The 19,933-nt window shown below is 35.6% G+C and overlaps 2 protein-coding genes across 4 annotated transcripts in view; one reads left to right on the top strand and one right to left on the bottom strand.

Moving 5' to 3' along the window:
• Dhx29 (DExH-box helicase 29) overlaps positions 1 to 7,056 on the bottom strand; it is a 45,806-nt gene extending 38,750 nt beyond the window's left edge. For both annotated transcript variants that reach the window (XM_015497300.2, XM_048800034.1), the window contains exon 1: positions 6,736 to 7,056. In XM_015497300.2, coding sequence (XP_015352786.1) covers positions 6,736 to 6,916 — 181 coding nt within the window. In that variant the 5' untranslated portion in view covers positions 6,917 to 7,056. The remainder of the gene's footprint in view (positions 1 to 6,735) is intronic.
• A 97-nt stretch (positions 7,057 to 7,153) lies between these two features.
• Mtrex (Mtr4 exosome RNA helicase) overlaps positions 7,154 to 19,933 on the top strand; it is a 100,041-nt gene continuing 87,261 nt past the window's right edge. Inside the window, exons 1-4 of one of the 2 annotated variants that reach the window (XM_015497298.2) lie at positions 7,154 to 7,508; positions 14,197 to 14,334; positions 15,918 to 15,984; positions 19,096 to 19,158. In XM_015497298.2, coding sequence (XP_015352784.1) covers positions 7,375 to 7,508; positions 14,197 to 14,334; positions 15,918 to 15,984; positions 19,096 to 19,158 — 402 coding nt within the window. In that variant the 5' untranslated portion in view covers positions 7,154 to 7,374. Of the gene's footprint in view, positions 7,509 to 14,196; positions 14,335 to 15,917; positions 15,985 to 19,095; positions 19,159 to 19,933 lie in introns of those variants that run through there. The other variant, XM_048800036.1, reaches the window with a different exon arrangement.

Genomic DNA, 19,933 nt, shown 5'->3' with positions numbered 1-19,933 from the left:
GTGCTGAGGTACTGAAGGCTACCTGGAATATTTTAAAAGATAATAAAAATTCTATAATAGTGTTAGTTTTCTTCTAGTCTTAGACTTTACCTTACTTCTAGTAGTTTCTCTTATAAATTCATGTCAATAGTCATAGAGTGCATTTCTGGAGAGTCTTAACTGTTATTGTAAGCTCAAGCACACAATTAGCATCCACAGTTATAACACTTCTTTGTGTGTATGTGTATGGTACTGGGGATTCAACTCAGGGATCTCTACCACTGAGCTATAATCCCAGCTCTTAGACAGGGTCTTGCTACAGAAGCTTGCCTTAAACTTGTGATCAAATTCTCCTGCCTATATACCATTTTTGGGGGAGGTACTGGGGATTGAACTTAGGGGCACTCAAACAATAAGCCATATCCCCAGCCCTATCTTGTATTTTATTTTAGAGACAGGGTCTCATTGAGTTGCTTAGCACCTCGCCATTGCTGAGGCTGGTTTTGAACTCATTATCCTCCTGTCTCAGCCTCCCAAGCCACTGGGCTTCTTTAACCAGCATGAATAGATTCCAAGATTTGGAATGCACAACTTTTGATGAAAATCCTCCATTTAAAATGTATCTATATTTCCTGACATAGTACAAAGTACAATAAGCAAAATCCAGAGTTTTATGATGCATTACTACAAATATAATACTTATGTAATGAATCTTAGAGAAACTATTGAAAATGCTTAGCTTATGTTTTATTGATTTCCGAGACTGCTTTTATTTTCTCTTTTGTGATTCTTTCTTCTTCTCTCCTGTCAGCTGCCAATTTTCAGAATGTCAACCTAACAAACACTTCCCACCCTCAGCTTTTCTCTGTTACACAGCAAAAAGTGAAGGTGCCAGAATAAATGAGATATTCAACCTTATTAAGTTAGTAACTCTAAGTTTAAATACAATTCTAAGTCAGTAGGCCATGGAATGAAGTTGGTTCTTACTCTTTTGCCAAGAAAAGTGCTTGACAGCTACTTTCCTTACTGCATATAGACATTTTCCAGTAAAATTTGGTTCTGTGTTGCAAGTAGTAGATGTTACAGGAAATCTAACTAGAAGGATGGTGGTATGTAGCATCTCCAAAAGTATTATGAGTTCCAAGTTTATAAATATGAAAGGTCATGGAATAATGCAACATTTATAACTGTCTTTTAAAATTTTATTATATTGAAGTTGAGGCAAAGAAACTGATTTTCTCAAAATGATTTGGCTGATGAAAAGAAAATTAGCCAGAATCAGTTTCATATTGCCAAGTACTCTTTCTTTTGAAACATATACATTTTTTACTGTTTTGTATTTTAGATCCAACAATGATGCTACTGTCCTCAAAAGACAATTGCTTTTGAGTTGTTAGACTGTCTTCTAATCAAGGTTATACATTGCTCTGGTCAAAATAAGATCTTGTCTCTATCCTCATGGCGATAATATTCTGAAGTAATATAATTACCAAGCAACTTATTACCCAAATAAGCTATGAAGAGGAAGTACAGAGTGCCAAGAGAATAAATGAGTGAATTGATGTAATCCAAGCAATTATGGCCTGTGGAAAGTATACACTACCAGAGCCACCTGACTGATCATTTTAAATTGCAAACTGGTTAATGTATGTTCCCTATTTAATATCAACACAAACCCCTTTGCACAAATCCCAAACTGGTTAATGTATGTTCCCTATTTAATATCAACACAAATCCCATTGCACTTGGTCTGGACCCTTCCTAGACCTCAGATGTCATTTAACACACTCCTTCTCATCTCATTTAAACTTTACTATTTTCTGTCCTTCACATAATGTTTTATTTTGGTGATCTCACCCCCAAATATTTAAAATGACATATTTTATGAGTTTATTCATGACATCAGTCTCCCAGTATTACTTCCCTCTTAAGATTTTAATTCTTAAATAAATTCAGATTTTCAGAAACGCTTTCTGTTGGAAGAAAAAAATTATTGAGCCTCTTATTTTAGTCTCATTCATACCATGACAAAGCTGCTGAACTAATTATAAGTAGACTAAAGGCAGTGATGCTTCTAAGGCAAAAACACAGAAACATAAAGGACAAAGAGGACTCAGAAAGGGCAAAGTAGGGAAAGGTCTTACATCTCAAGGCTTTTTTAACTGTTCCCTCTGCCTAGAATGCTCTCCACCCATTTATTTGGGTAATTAAACTTAATACGCCTCCTTTGCTTAAATATCACCTTCTGTGTGATGCTTTCCCTGACCACCCTCTTTAAAATTCAATCTCTCCACACCTTCCTCTCTATTCCACCTAACCAGTTTTATGAAAACTTCACAACACTTACTGCATCCAATGTAGAAGAGAATCTTCTGCCCCCAAATGTCCCCACCATTTTTCCTCCTTGCCTTGCTATAATGTAAGTTCCTCAAGAACAGTGATGTTTTATTCTTATGGTACCCCAGTGCGTAAAATTTTGCCTGGCATATAGTAGCTCTTCAAAAACTTTTTTGATGAAATGAGAAAACAAAAGGGTAAGAATACCCAAAATTGTGCCAAAAGCCCATTTGATGGCACTAATGGTTTTATACCTTTAGAGTACAGCACAATTTTGATATACTCTGCTATGTACAATCCTTCAAAGTATTTAGAAAGATACAAAGAAATGGAACAACTCTCTATGTGAGGAAATAAAAAGAATTGAGTGCCTTACCACTTTTCCCCCTCCAAAGTAGGCCTATTATCTGAAAAGATTCAAAAAGAAAAACAAACAAAAAATTCTGTACAAATTTAGTAGATAACCTCTTGTCTTTATTTCCTTTCTTGATTTCTTGGCTTTGATAATTTCTTTGAATTTTTCTTTATCACCTATCCATGGATTCTTTTGAGTGACAATTTGCATAACATTAGGGATGAAGATATTAATACATATCAAATATATTCCATAATTTTGTAGGATATATAAAATATGTAATCCCTCATATACCATAAGGCAAGACCTAACTGTCAAAAAGAATGATATAAACAACCATAACACAATAGTTAAGGATATCAGGATGAATTCAAAAAGGAGTTGATACCTAATATGGTATTATAGAGTTTTGATAGATGTTCTACAGACAGATGGCATTCCACAAAGAGAAAATGGCAGAAAACCAATAGTTTCATTTAGAGCAATAAAAATGCACCAGATGTCAACATACTTTATATACAACCAGAGACATGAAAAATTGTGCTGTACACATGTAGTAAGAATTGTAATGCATTCCACTGTCATTTATTTATTTATTTAAAAAAATCAATTAAAAAAAAAAAAAGAACACAACAATAAGTATTAGAGAGAATGTGGGGGAAAAGGCTCACTCATATATTGCTGATGGGACTGCAAATTGGTGCGCCCAATATGGAAAGCAGTATGGAGATTCCTTGGAAAGCTGGGAATGGAACCACCATTTGACCCAGTTATCCCACTCCTCCGTCTATATCCAAAGGACTTAAAAACAGCATACTACAGGGACACAGCCACATTATGTTTATAGCAGTAAAATTCACAAGAGCTAAACTGTGGAACCAATCTAGATGCCCTTCAGTCAATGAATGGATAAAGAAAATGTAGTATATATACACAGTGGAATATTACTCAGCAATAAAAGAGAATAAAATCATGGCATTTGCAAGTAAATGGATGGAGTTGGAGAATGTAATGCTAAGTGAAGTTAGCCAACTCCAAAAAACCATATACCAAATGTTTTCTCTGATATAAAGAAGCTGATTCATAGCGGGGTTGGGAGGGGGAGCATGGAAGGATTAGAAACTCTAGATAGGGCAAAGAGGTGGGAGGGTAAAGGAGGGGCATGGAGGTAAAAAAGATAGTGGAATGAGATGGATATAATTACCCTAAGTTCATGTATGAAGACACAAATGGTGTGAATATACTTTGTATACAACCAGAGATATGAAAAACTATGCTCTATATGTGTAATATGAATTGTAATATATTCTGCTGTCAAATATAATTAAAATAAAAAATAAATTAAAAAAACAAAACAAAACAGAATGTGCCAGATTTACTACAGCTAAAAATACAAAGGCTGGAAAGAGGATCATCAATTGTGGGAGACCAACCTTACACGTGACTGAGTCACACCCCCCGGCTGGGTGCTGAGGCACTCTGTCACAGAAATGTGGCAAAGCTTTCCCCACCCTTCTTGGGTCCAAGGGTGGGTGTCTGGTCCATGGGTGTGTCTTGAGACAGCCCCATGGGTGAAGCTATGCTCACCTGTTCCTTTGTAATATAACCCCTTGCCCTGTTTAGGATAGAATCTTCCATGGAAGCGCCTTGTGTGTATCCCCTTCTCTTACTGTGCCCTTGGGTGTGGCCTACCCAGGTGTCAGTCAACCTGCTGACTGGGGACATCATGAAGATAGACTCAGCCCCCTGAAACCTGACCCCTTGCCTCATTTGAATAGCTTCTCCTCAATAAAGGGGATCAGCCTGAGCTCTCGCTGTCTCTTTCTGCAGATCCTTAAGATCAGAGGAGCTGTCACAGCGACCCTAAAGGTATTTGTGTCTCTTGTGTGGTTATTTCGTGCAGCCCAGTTAGCCCAGTTTATCTGGAGTGACCCCTGGGCCTTTTAGTTGAGAGAACAGAAACCGGGCAATCAATATTAGATGAACAATTTGGATTTTCCTGCAAAGTCAGTGAGGAAGCCATGGAAGAGAATGGTAACTATAAAGATCAAAGCAACATTTTTGGAAGATCAATCTGATGCTGATATATTGGAGACTGGAGGAGAAAAACAGAACAAAGTTGGGTAGACCCATTAAGTGACTCTGTTGGTACTCTAGGAATTTGTGATTATTTAGACTAGAGTGTAATAGCACATGAAAAATGAGAGAGTATACAGGAACAGATATGCAAGTGAAGACTTCACAGAGCCTGGCCATAGACTGAATGCAAAGAATAACAGAGAGCATCAAAAGTAACTTTTGGGGTTGGGGTTGTGGCTCAGTGGTAGAGTGCTTGTGTAGCACGCATGAGGCACTGGGTTCGATCCCCAGCACCACATAAAAAAACTAACAGAAATAAACAAAATTAAAATATTGTGTCCATCTACAAATAAAAATAGATTTTTTTAAAAAGTTACTTTTGATCTTGGATAAAAACTTATGTGGAAAGAGAAATAAGGAAGTAGAAAAAAAGTTAATTTGTGGAGAAAAGAGCAGTTTAGTATTAGCCATGTTAAATTTGAGATGCTTGCAAAAAATAGGTCCAGGTTAATGGTGAAATGGCTGATTTGTGCTTGAAAGCAAGGCTGGTGTATGTTGGAAAATTACCTATAAAGAAAAGACAGAAGTAATGGAAACAGGTGAACTCTCCTAAGAGAGCTGGAGGAGGGATCTATATTGTAAAGGATAGACACCTTGGGAAAGGTTCACATTTTGAAGGAGGGTGGAGGAAATAGGAGTCAAAGAATACAACAAATGACTATCAGAAAGTTAAAAGAATTCAAAGAAACTTCAGTAAAAGACAAAGGGAAACCAAGATGTGGATCCAGAGAGTAAAATTACCACAAATTAAGGAGAAATTCTACATATTGGTAATGACAAACATAACAACTCTATAGTTAAAAGATAACAAACTGCAGGGTAAAGAAATCTTACCCACCTTTTAGCTGAAGGTTTGGTATCTGCCCGTTTCTCTAGTCTCATCTCCTTTCCTCTTCAGCAATGCTCATATTCTATGAATTCCTCAAGAGCTCGTTCTTGACTCCAAATCTTTGCATGTTGTTCATTACTATTTGTTTGGAATACTATTTCTGCCATGCCTTATCAAGTTAACTTCTCATCTTTTTGATCTTTCAGCTTGTCACCTTTTCTGAGATCATTCACAATTCCTGCTCCTCACCATAAGAATTAGATTCTTATTAAACTTTCCCCACACTTTGCAGCACTTACCAATTATAAAGCAATTATGCCTATCTGTGTGATTAGTTAATGCCTATCTCTGACATTAGACTGACTGGCAAGCTGCAGGAGAGGCAATGTTTCCATTTAGCTCATTTCATCCCCCCCCACCCCCATTCCAGATGCCTAAGTATTTGTGTGTATGCACGTATACACACATGCTTAGCTAACAGAAGGAAACAGTGTATTAATTTCATCTTTTGAAATCGCCTTAATAGTGGCCTGCAGATATGCAGCAGGAGTTGGACATCTCCAAGGTGAGTTTTCAAACCAATGTACAGAGTAAGCAAAAAATGCAAGGATGCGGAATAAGAGTGAAGATAATTTTGCAATAGGTTACATCAATGTTCAGTGTGTAAGTACTGTAATTCCTATTAAGTACTGATTTTTCCAGAGCATAGAGGGTACTACATCATTACTAAACATGATAAAAATTAGGCAAGAAAATGGGGCAGGCACGAGGAGGTAGAACTCCACTACTACCCGTCTCTGCCTTAGCCTAGCCAGCTGGGTTGATGGTTCAGAATGGATCCCTATTGAAACAGCAAGAAATGTAATTACTTTGTTCTTGGAAGAAAAGGTGCGTTAGAAGGGAAAGGTCAGGCTGCAACAGTGCTACTGCAGGAATTCTGGAGGCTCAGAGAGCTTAGATTTATCTGAAAGGCGGCTAGGAGCTAACAGCTCCGGGTGTGGGAGATACAAATTTTTAGCATGATGGTCCGCCCGGGTTCGAAGGTTCTTTCCTGGGGACAAGGAGTAGAAAGTTCAGGGTGGAGAGTTCCTCGTACCTTGCTTGACTCGGGGCTCCCGGGTGATGGCAGCGGCGGCAGGAGGCGGCCTGGCCCCCGGCTTCTTGCTTTGGGTTTCCGCGTCAGCTCCAGCCTCTGCAGATTTGGCTCTGGAAGCAGACACAGCGGCTCGGACCGCCGCAGCTCCCGGCGCCTTGTGTTTCTTGTTCTTACCGCCCATGCTGTTACAATTGCAGCAGAAGATTCTTCCAGGTCTCAGTCTGGCCTCTACCACAGCAGAACCCACGAGAGTTCTTCACATTACCCGGCTCCCGCGCCGCCATCCAGCGTCCTCCATCCGGGCTTCTCAGACCTGGGCGACTGCTTCACTCAGTTGGTCAGATTCACCAGGCTCCGCCTCTTTGCCCCCGCCACCCCGCTTCGGGAACCTGCCGCATGCCGGCTACCGAGTGCTGCGGTACGCGATCTCTTTAAAACCTCTGAACTGTCTATCCGCTAGTAATCCAAAAGGAAAGGAAAGATCAAAACAAAGAAACAAAAACAGAGAAATTCCTTCGGTCGTGCGACTCTGTTACTTTTGTCTCCTACGGGCCACGGTTGAGCCTCCGCCTGGCGTCACTGTCGGGGCGGTCGCGGAGCCTCGTGGGTAAAAGGAAGATTCGGTCTGAGCTCGGAAAGATGGCGGAAGCGTTTGGGGATGATCTGTTCAGCGTGTTCGAAGATGACTCCACCACTGCGGCCGCAACCAAAAAAGACAAAGAAAAGGAGAAGGGAAAATGGAAGGGCTTGCCAGGGTCTGCAGAAAAGGCCGGGTAAGAAAGACGTCCAAGATTTTTTTTTTTTTCCTCTTGGTGCCGAGGGCAGAAAACACGATTCTTAGGAAAAGCACAAAATGTGTGTACTGTGAGTGAAGTCGGAAAGTGAAGGGGTTCTGGAAGAAGAGAGGTAGGATAATACTGATTGGGGGAAACCCGATCTTGGCTTTCCCCCATACCGCCAAGCAGCCTGAGCCTCTGCCACAGCTCTTCCCTTTGGCCCACGGTACTGACTCCCATCTGCGCCGCGGGGCCGTGAGGTTTCCCTTAGGTTCTGGGCAAATGCCCAGTTCCTAGCACGTAATCTTTTATAAACGAAATTGATGACTAGGTGAGGGGCAAAGAAGCTTAGAAGAAACGACGTGGGGGTTAAAGAACAAATAGAAACAAGGGAGAGATTCTAATCTCCACGCTATAGATTTCTCGCCCGTAAAATGGAAATTTGATAGTGTCTACCACTTAGGCTGTCATGAAGATTAAATGAGACAATATGTGTTAATCTCCTAACAAGAGTTTAGTACATAATAAAACCAAATAAATGCAAGCTATGAGGAGTTTATTTAGAAAATATTTAAAATTACTAGACCCTAAACGTGTAGAGTAATGCATATAACCACCATAAAGTGTTTATAGCAGAACAACGGAATTCTATTATTTGAATTATGGAAAATAAGGTGGTTCATTATTAATTAACAATATTTATTCTTGTTGTTGCCTGGAAAATACCAAAGAGGTGAATGAATTAGGCATGATTTCATTCTTGAGGGGACAGAACACATTTTAAAGAGTTATAACTTTGCATTAGTCAGCAATGGACATAAAATGAACGGTATGTACAGTTAAGTGCTATATAAGTTTGAGATATCTGGGATGTTTAGGGGAGCTTAGATAACAGGATATTCTGGATTGAGGAAATAGTAAATTAAATTAGTGTTTCCTAACTTGAGGATGGGATAAGTAAAAGTATAGTTCAGGAAAATTACTTGATTAGTGATTGGCAAAGTATATTTTAAGAGTATAGACACTGAAAGCATGAAAGTAGGTTGGAAAGTATTTTCATTTGTCTAGTTTTGAGATGAAAAGAACCTCAGGAAGTAGGAGAAGGAAGGAAAAGATATGAACATTTTGTCAAGGACAAAATTAAGGAGAACAACAGAAGGGGGGTCAGAAGAGACAGGTTTTTAAAATGTGTATGTCAGGGAGAGAAAAATAGGTAAATTCAGAAGTTTTGAGACAAAGTGAAGCAATGGTAATACATCCTTATGGAAATGTACATTGGGTAATTTTAATGAGGGTTGTAAGAGAGACAGACCTGTAGTACTGGCAGTCTCTTATCTCAATAATGTTATTTGAATTGGTGCTGGTTGAGGTGGAGATCCCTATGGGAAAGTATAATGACACAGCAGAGAACTTCAAGAGAAATACTTAAGACCAAAGAGAGATTAGAGGGATGGCAGAAAAACCTGGAGTGTGAAAAATAGTTTTCACCTCTCATTGAGTTGAAGGAAGTGGAAAAGTTTGGGGGAGCTTAAGTATTTTTCAATAGTTACTTTTTAAGTGAGCAACTACAGTATTACAAAAATAATATATGTATGATTTCCAAGTTTATACTTTACTTCACAGATACTAATTATTCTACTTTCCAGTGCAGTAGGGTTAAGTTTAGTAGTCTGAAATATAGAAGAAAGTTAATTTATATTTTAATTTTATTAGGAAATATGTGAACATTAGAGAAGGGAAATATATAAGAAAATACAGAGCATTAGTAACTTCAGGTACTTTTTTTCTTTTTTTTACTACCAGGACTTTAAGTTAGGCTTTCTCATCTAGGCATTTTAGGAAAGAATCCAGTTTGCCTGGGATCATAATCATTGTGTATAATGTGAAATTCTATCTGGTCTCTAAAGCAGTAGGGCATATTCTGAAACTGTAGTGAAAATTTGAAGATCCCAGGTTCAAAGACAGCCTCAGCAAAAGTGAGATGCTAAGCAGCTTAGTGAGACCCTATCTCTAAATAAAATACAAAATGGGGCTGGGAATGTGGCTCAGTGGTTGAGTGCCCCTGAGTTTAATCCCCAGTATTCCCTCCCAAAATAATAACTGTCCTTATGTATTTAATACTTGAGGCCAAATGCTTTTCAAACTAGGAGATTCTCAAACCATATATATATATATATCTACATATGTAAAAGGAATGTCATGTACCTACAGTTTTGTTTCAGCAATATCAAGTAATGGTAAATCTATTTCCACCCATACTAGGAGATTGTCAAACTATATACATATACTTATGTTACATAAAAGGAACGTCATGTACCTATACCTTTGTTTCAGCAATATCAAGTAATGGTAAATCTATTTCCACGCATACCCTCTTTTAAATCAAATACTACCTATCATGTTATTTCTCTCTCTTTCAGTATTCATTTCATCCCACCCCCTCTAAACAAAAACAAAACTAATAGTAATTCTTTGATAGTGTCTACTCAGTTCATAGTGAGATTTCTTTTATTGTCTTTAAGGGGTTTTTTTGGTAGGCGGTTTGTTTGAATCAGGAACCAGACAAAGCCGGTACACTGTTTTAGTTGTTACTCCTTAAGTCTTTTCTCCATCAATCTCCCTCTTGTTTCTTTATGTCATACATTTCTTTTTTCTTTAAGAAAGAGACAGACTGAGAGGGAGAGAGAGAGGTTTTTTTAAATTTTTTTTTTAGTTTTCGGCAGACACAACATCTTTATTTGTATGTGGTGCTGAGGATGGAACCCAGTGACACATGCATGCCAGGCGAGCGCGCTACTGCTTGAGCCACATCCCCAGCCCCTATCATACATTTCTTTTTGGAAGGACGAGTAAGAGAAGAAACCAGGCCACTTGTTCTGGAGAGTTTCCCACATTCTAGATTGCTTTATTAGACAGTCATTTAACTTGTTTCTCCTTCCTAAGTATTTACTTTAGTTTTAACTTATGTCTAGTTCCACCATTGTCCAATAGTCACTATTCACATGAAGCATTTAAAATATGGCTTGTCAGAACTGAGATGTACAAAAAGTATAACATTAGATTTTGAAGACTTAATATGAAAATAGAAGGTAAAATACCCCATTAATTTTTTAAACATTTTATTAGTTATTGATGGACCTTTATTTATTTGTTTTTTTATATGTAGTGCTGAGAATCGAACCCAGTGCCTCACATGCCAGGCAAGCACTCTACCACTGAGCTACAATCCCAGTCCCCATTAATTTTTATCTTGGTTATAATTAACATATTTTGCATAAAGTGGGTTAAGTAAAACAAATTAAAATTTATATTACCTGTTGTTTTAAATCTGTTAAAGTGATTACAAAATTTTGAATTTATGCGTAGCTTACATTATATATATGCAAATTCATTTGGCAGTGGTAATCTGGAGACTTGATTAGATTCAGGTTCTTTTGTTTTAGATAAGAATAATTTATAGTGGCATGATGTATTTCTGTTGCCCTACATCATAAGATGCAGATTATCTGTTCCATTCCAAGATTAATCAGTAGGTTATAATGTTAACCAAGATCCCTCATCAGCCTTTCACATAATTGCTTTAGCATCTGCTAATGGTTGCCTAAACCCATTCTTTCATTAGTAGTTGCAAAGTAGAGATTTTTCTATTTTTATCATTTCTTTTTGCTTGAGTTACCTGTAATGTCTCTTAAAAAAATTCCCATATTAGCTCTTTATCTTGAATCATAGTTTGTAAAGAAAAGGCAGAATTAATGCTTGATTCTTTTCAGTTTTTAGAGAAATGAATTCCTTGAGAACATCCTTTCTTTTGTGTGGTTGCCCACCTGCCTGCCTTTCTTCCTTCTACCTGCCTTCCTCCCTTCCTTATATACTTGAAGTACACTAAACCATTACCACAATCAAGATTGAAATATTTCCATTACCTCCTGAAGTTTCTTGATTTTCCATTGAAATGCATACCCTTTCCTGCAGGCAACCACACAGATCTGTTCCTATAGAACAGCTTGCATTTTCTAGAATTTTACTTGAATTGAATATTATTTAATCTGTTCTGTGGACATATCGTTTATCTATTATGGACATTCATTCAAGTTGTTTTTATTATTATTTCTGATACATAGATGTCCAATCACAGATCAGTGAGAACCCTGCATGTTGGTTCTTACATCAAAAACTCCATCAGTTTTAATTACTTGTGCTTTTTCTTTTTCTTTTTTTTTTTGAGGGGGGGATACCAAGGGCACTTAACCACTGAGCCACATTATATTCTTAGATAACCCTTTTTATTTTTATACAGGGTTTTGCTTAGTTGCTTAGGCCTTCACTAAGTTGCTGAGGCTGGCTTTGAACTTGTGAACCTCCTGCCTCAGCTTCCCAAATTGCTGGGATTAAAGGGTGCTTTCTGCAAAAGATTGTCTGAATTGCCTAAACATTTTCTGCCCCAGACTGGGATTGAGATAGGGATTTAGGATAGAGGGAGAGAAATACTGAATCTTAAAGGAAACACCCACAGGCCATTGAGATGTAGAAAGCATAGGTATAAATTTCTAGCAACAAGCTGCTGACCCCTGCCCTTGTAAAATGAGGGAAGTAGACAAGTGCAGGGGACATTGGTACAAAATTGTTCAGCTCCACCCTGGATCCACCTCCGAGTCAGGCCCCTGATACAACTCTTCTATAAATATTGTACATCCAGCCCAAGTCAAAGCTGCGTCTCACTCTGGAGATGACCTTCATTTTCCCTTGAATGTGTATCAGCCTTCCTAAATAGAGTATGTTGAACTTGGATTTTTGTTTATCCAATATATGAGAAATTATATTTCAATTACTGTTAATTTATAATTTTCTTAATATGAATAAAGCAAAGCATCACTTCTTATGTTCAGAAGCTACTTGATTTTCTTTTTTGTGAGTTGGTCATTTTTTTTTCGTATTTTAGAAAATGGATAGTTAGTCTTTTTCTTCTTAATTGTAGAAGCCCTTTTATATTATGGATATTGTTTCTCTAATCTAAATTACATGTATTTTTCCCCTTTTTTGACATTTAAAAATATTTTAATGAGCTACATGCCCAGCCCTGGTTTTACATTTTGCATGTGTATCTCACCATTTTAGTCCAGTGCCTTTTATGGTGTTGAACAGGTTGTCCAGGTATTCTAAAACAATTCCTTTACAAGTATTGTAGGTATTTACAAATGAACAAAAATAATACATGCATTCTATTATGACATATAGCCAAACTTAACACATTAGGAATTAATTTTAACTTGCTTTTGTATAGTTCTCCAAATAAAACTTTCTTGAGTGCTGGAATTATAAGCATGTACTGCCGTGACTGGCCACCATTCTGTTTTAAGCCTAGTCAAAAAGTAGGTGTTTCTCTTTGGCATGTGTTATTCTCCAGGCATGATAACAACAATTGGTTGTACTAAACAATCAGTGCTCAATTTTTATTACAGATATATCTAAATGTCATTCAGATAGTGTAAGTACTTTTAAAAACGTCTTTTGTTTGTTTTTGGTACCAGGGATTGAACTTGGGGAGCTTAGCCACTGAGCCACATCCTCAGCCCTTCTTTTTATATTTTATTTAGAGACAGGATCTCTCTGAGTTGCTTAGGGCCTCACTAAGTTTTTGAGGCTGGCAGAATGTCTTATTTTTTTATATAATTCTAGACTTTACAGAAAAGCTGTAAGAATGGTATTAAAATCGTTATACATTTCACCTAAATATCCCAAATATTAATATTTTTACCACATTTTCTTTCTTCCCACACATATATGTAAATATGTATATATGTGTGTGTGTGTGTGTGTGTATATGTATGTATATATATATATATATGTTTGTATGTTTATACTTTTCTTTGAACTATTTAGAATAAGGAACTATTTAGATTAAGATGCAGACATGTTGCTTATTTACCTCTAAATTCTTGGTACTTCAGTGTTTGTTATCTGAAAATAAGAGCATTCTTTTATATAACCACAGTACAGATTGCAGTGATCAGAATTAGGAAATTAACATTGACATAGTATTATAATCTACAGATTTATTCAGATTTTGACAATTACTTTAATGTCCTTTATAAGAAAGGGATTCTATGTTGGAGTACATAATTTGGTAGTCATGTCTTTTTAGTTTCGTGTAGCCTGGACCAATTGTTTGACTTTCATGAGCTTGCAGTCTTTGAAAGATTACAGGCTGATTTTTTTTTTCCAAAATTTTTTTTAGTTGTCAGTGGACTTTAATTTATTTATATGTTGAGAATTGAATCTAGTGCCTCACACATGCTAGGCAAGCGCTCTACCACTGAGCTATAACCCCAGCCCAGATTACAGGCTAGTTTTTTTGTAGATTACAGTAGTTACAGTAGTTGTAGTTACAGTCTGATTGGTTATAATTCTTTTTGGTCAAATTTATTGTTTGATAAATTTTTTTAAAAAACTTATGTGACCATTTCTTTTACTCTGAGTTTAAAAGTACTTTAAAATAAACCTAAGAAAATATGAAATAAAAAAGGAATAGTGTTCAATTTTACTAGTTATAGAGTATTCTGAGCTTTGATTTGCACCATTCATCTGTTTAAGTAATGATGTTTTTCTTCTTAACAGTGTATACAATACATGGAGCAGTAGTTTTTAGTATTCCCCTTAAAGTAAGAACTGATATATTTCCATTCAGGAAACGTTTTGATGCCAAATTGCAATCAGAGTCAACTAATAGTGGAAAAAATAAGAGAGATGTGGATTTTGAAGGCACGGATGAAACCATTTTTGGAAAGAAGCCCAGGATAGAAGAGTCAGTAACTGAAGACTTAAGGTAATATTTCCACAATAGTAAATGTTAGTAACTCTTAATTTGGTATGAAGTTTTTAAAATTGTTTATATATTGGGTTTTTTTAAAATATTATTTTAGTTGTAGATGGATACAGTATCTTTATTTATTTATTTTTATGTGGTGCTGAGGATCGAACCCAGGGCCTCACGCATGCCCATATATGTTGGCCAAATATATTATATTTTATAATATACTTTTTGCTGAGTTAAGAAAATGAACATGATATTCTTTATATACTATGCAAACATGTAAATATAGCACATTTATGTAAGTTTGGAGAATTGGAAGACAATATAGAAATGATTCATATTTTGATACTTTAGAGCCAATTTTGGGAGAAGAATCTTGAAACTTGATTTTTTTTTTTAAAGGATAAGTTATGTTTATTTATGTCTCAAGGTGATCACTGAAGAGTAAAATAGGAGAGAAGAATAAAACTGACCCAGTGGAAGGAATAAGTGGGAAGGACCATTAGAAGAAATTAGATATTTATTGTCGCATGTAGCAGTACAGTGGTTATGAATCCTAAGACTCTTGTCAGTGAACAAGACCCATGGGTATATATGGCTGAATATTCCTTGGTGTTTGAATTTCTCAGATTTTGAAAGCTGTAACTTTCTACAATGATACCAGTGTTTTTGGTTGACCTGATTTCAGTTGTGGTGATGATCTTTGCAATTTTTTTTCTTTATGTATTATATTCTAGTTAGGCACTACCATGAAGAGCTTATTCTTTCTGAGATTTTTTTTTGACCAGTGAACTAGTAAAATTATCTGCTACAAATGATGGTAGATGTTTCACTTAAATATTTAATATGTACCATTTACCCAAGCCAGTGCATAATATTACCCAAAATTAGTGTGTAATATTGGTAGTTTAAAAATCTTCGTTACTGGGCTGGGGTTGTGGCTCAGTGGTAGAGCGCTCACCCAGCATGTGCAATGTCCTGGCTTCAATTCTCAGCACCACATAAAAATAAATAAATAAAATAAAGATATTGTGTCCAACTACAACTAAAAAAAATAAAATAAAATTGTAATTATTGGGTTCTATCCAGATACATGGATAAGTATGATTATTGACTCTAGCACAGAAATATATATAGTTTTCTTGAATTTTTCGAGTCATGTCATCAATAAACATGATGCAACATTTTGATGAGAAGGAACATTTCTGTAAATTATAGCAACATCTAAATTAGACTACTTTATCTTTTGTGTTATGTAATGATTTTTATAACCAGCTTCATGTTTTGAAGGAATGACAGTACTTTGAAGAGGTATTTTCTGTTCAAAATAGTCATTGGAACTAAACTGACATAATTCTTTCAATATAATCTTCTTGGTGGTCTATTTGTTCTGTGTTTATAATAAATTCCTGGAACATGTTGAATTCTCAGTATGCATTTGAGTAATGTGACAGATTTTCAGAGTATTAGTAGTACAACTTTTTCCAATATGAAATATTGATAATTGGGTAGTATCATTTTCTTTAACAATACAGATAGGGGGCTTATTTATAGAAAAACAATTTTTGTCATTTTAACAATTTTTTTTCTTTAAGTTTGGCAGACCTGATGCCCAGAGTTAAGGTACAATCAGTTGAAACTGTTGAAGGATGTACACATGAGGTAAGCACAAAAGACATGTACTGCATTAGTAACCTAAGTGGGATTTTTCTTTATACTCTGTGGTCTGATGATCAGCAAGTAATTTAACCCTGAAGGCCTTGGAAACAATAAATGGTTTTTGTGGCAATTCATAGTCAAGAGAAAGAACGTGGGAGCTTTGTAATAAAGTCTTGGTTCAGACGCTAGCCCAACATTTTTTCTAGCTACAGTCTTAAGTAAATTTTTTAACCTCTTTGAACATTGTCTTTTGAATTTGTAAAATTGGAATGATTGGTTTTACCTTCTGGAGTGTTAGTAAATATCATATAAGAAAATTCAGTGGAGTACTCAGCACAGAGTAGATGTTTAGTATCTGTTTATTCTTATACTCCTAAAGTCAACTAATGGTGATATTTTTGCAGGTCACTTGATATTTCATGTCTTGCTCCAATGACTGATAAATTGCAGTTTCTCTGTTCTGCCACAAGATGGTGATCTTTGATGGCTTTTAGTATCCATTTAGAAGGGAGGATTTATATTTCTAAGTCAGGACTTTGACACTATTTCTTTTTATTTCAAATATAGCAAGTTATTACTGGTAATTAGAGAATATTTTTCTTAAATATATATTTTTATTTATTTATACGCGATGCTGAGAAACAAATTCAGTGCTTCACACATGCTAGGCATGCGTTATACCTCTAGCCATAATCCTAGCCCCCTGGAGAATCTTAAAGTATCTATTGAATGAGCAGAGAAATTCCAAATTAATAAAAAATGGTTTTTATATGGAGTTAGAACTTTATTTGTTAAAATAGCTGTTTTACTAGAACGTTAGGTTCTTAAATATCTATCCCTTAGATAATATTTAGTTTTTCAGATGTAATGCCAATTTGATCATTCATTTCACTCTTAATTTTAGACTCTATTCTATCTGGGCTTATGAAAGTCAGGGAAGAGGAAAGGAAAAAATGTCTATATGTCTATATCTCCTGCATTGAAGAGCTCAAAAGTTTCCCTGTGCTCTGTGATTATCTTTAATTCTGCCATTCTATCATCCCCTCTTACTTTCTGAGCAGGTAACTTTATCAGTTACTTTATGTAGAGGCTTGAGTTGGAAAGTATTATAACCTCTTATCACCAAGCCTGTCTGTCTCTGTCATTATCTACCAAAAGAAAAATACATTACCACTTCAGGCTAACTATGATTGTTCTGCCAGTGATCTTGACTATATCTTATCCTGTCTTCAAAGAGACTTTCTCAGTTTTGTTTTCCCTTGTTTGTGGAGTTTCCTTTTCTGTATTTGCCATTTCCTATCAGCATCTGAACATTCAAAAACTTCTCTTTTGTTGAGAATTATTTTTCATCCACTATATGTACTGTATTGTTTTTCTCCCTGGTTATAGTTATTCATTCAACAATATCTTTTGAGTGCCAGGTACATTTTACTGCATACTGAGTATGAAGAGATAAAAGAGATACAGTCCCTTCTTAGAATTGCTATTGAGTTCTCTGCTTCAGGAAACCCTGTTAGATTTCTTAACCTTTCATTTATCTTTCAATCCACTACAATTAGATTTTTCCCTATTTCTTTGAAACTGCTTTGGTAAAAATCACTAGTGACTAATTACTAAGTATTTAATTCTTGATCATTCTACTAGTGTTCCACTTTTCTGACTCCTTAGTCTCTATGTGCTTCTTTTTCTGCCTTTGTTATTTTGTTATTATTCAGATTGTTTTTAGAGAATAAAAACACAACTCTGATTCTTATAGAAGTAAAAACATAATTTTGTTTTTGGTGCTAAATCTCAGGAATGTTAAATTCTTAATTGCTTACTGTTGATATTCATTATTCATATCTTAGAAAGTACCAGGAGAGATGTGGTAGAAGTCAGTTTACTTAGCCAGATACGGCTTACCAGTTTGAGCATACCTTGGTGGGGATCACACCATGATTTGAGGCCTAACTTTCATACTCAGCTCTAGAAAATTGATTTTGTTATAGTAGCAAAGGTTGGGTACTCTAGGATAGACTCAGATTCATCATACAGACAAGATGTGGTGGGGATGGGAGGCTATACCAAAGAATCTCGTTTCTTTTTTTTTCCTAGTTGTCGATGAACCTTTATTTTATTTATTTACATGTGGTGCTGAGAATTGAACCCAGTGCCTCACACAGTGCTAGACAAGGGCTCTACCACTGAGCTACAACCCCAGCCCAGAAGTTTTCACACTGTTAAACTATCAAGGAATCAAAGTTAGTAACTTGGTCTTGGAATCATAATAAAGAGAAATATATAATCTTAAAGGAAAAACTGATGAGAACACTTCATATCCCTCATGTTTGTTTGCTTGTGAGTTGTTTAAAATATCTCTTAGGTTAATTTTTATAAATTGTGCTGTATAAACTACCAAATTCTGACTTCTGGTTTTACTTTATAGATTTCATTTTGAACATCACATTTCTTCTGACACATCATTCATACTTGGTATTATTCATTAAGTTTCATATTTTCTTAATTTTTCGATCTTTAGTCATTCCTTACTGAAACTCTACTCACGTTATCTATAGAATAAATAAGAACTAATCTTATTCAATATTTGTTAATGGAAGTTTTGACATTTAGAAATGATTCCTAATTTCTGTGTGTACCTTACTTTAACCTGTGGCTTTTTACACTAATTGTTTACTTTCCTAGTGTATGGTTAGGAATGTGTAAACATTGGTGATATTAATCTTTTTAAGTCTTGAGAGTTTGGGTACATTATGAACTCCAGATCTTAATCTTTACTGGAAGGAAATTAATTTCCTGTTCCAAGCAATCAGAGGTATCAATATATTAGGAATGGAAAATGTAAATAATAAATACAGTTTCTTAATAAATACAGTTTCTTCAGGGAGATAACCTTACAAGTTTCAGTTACATTACTGTTAGACCAAAATTAGTAGAGGTATTTTAAATGTTGTAGTTTGACCTTTTTTGCTTTGTTAGGCAGGGTAGTTAATTTTATGTCTAAGACTATTGGAAACATTCTAGTTGATCACTCTGATTTTTTTCAAACCATCGTTGATTTTTGAAGTGCTGAATATCAGTAAGTTTTTTTTTTTTTTTTTTTAATTTTGACATCAGGTTGCACTTCCTGCAGATGAGGATTATTTACCACTTAAACCTCGAGTCGGAAAAGCAGCAAAGGTATGGACTTTGGATAACACAGTTTATAAAGTTTGAGAGACTTTTTCCTTAGAAATCTTTAAAAAATTTTTTTTTACTTCCGTGTGTGTGTGTGTGGGTGTGTGTGTGTATCAGAAAGATGACAGCTAAAGAATATAGTGGGAACTATATTAATATATAATCATGCTGTAAACTAAGAATTATGCGATAGATTTTACAACATTGGAATAGTGATTGTTAACCTTGTTAAAGAATCTAATGAAAGTTGTCAACCTTTCTTTAGAAAAAAATGCACATTTGTAAGTGGTGCTGTAGTTTTAGAGGTTCTGGAAAAACAGACTGATTTTATTAGATGAATTTTGAAGTCCTGATAGACCTTAAATGATTAACAAATTTTTTTTTTAAACATTTAATCGTTAGTTGTAGGTGGACACAATACCCTTAATTTAGTTTTTATGTGATGTTGAGGAATGAATCCAGTGCCTCACGCATGCTAGGCGAGCGCTTTTCCTCTGAGCCACAACCCCAACCCCTGATTAACAGATTTTTGAGGTAGTTTTTTCCAGGTAATTTTCTGAAATAAAAAAAGGAAGTATGTAGGAGTAAGCTTGGAATTCTTAAAGCCTCATAGTTATTTTATTCTGCTTTTGCTGAATAAACTGAAGTAAAAGACTACATTTTTCAGAGCCTTAGAGAACCTTTCTCTGAAATAATACATACCTGTTTTAGGGGTTGTAAAGATTAATTATGATATATGGAAAATGTGCACAGTGCCTATCACACAGCATGTTTCTTG

This window comes from Marmota marmota, unplaced genomic scaffold (genome assembly GCF_001458135.2).
Source record: "Marmota marmota marmota unplaced genomic scaffold, marMar, whole genome shotgun sequence".
In the NCBI taxonomy this organism is placed as follows: Eukaryota; Metazoa; Chordata; class Mammalia; order Rodentia; family Sciuridae; genus Marmota; species Marmota marmota.
The sequence above is the reverse complement of the archived record's forward strand: the minus strand, read 5'-3'. Positions and strand labels throughout refer to the sequence as shown.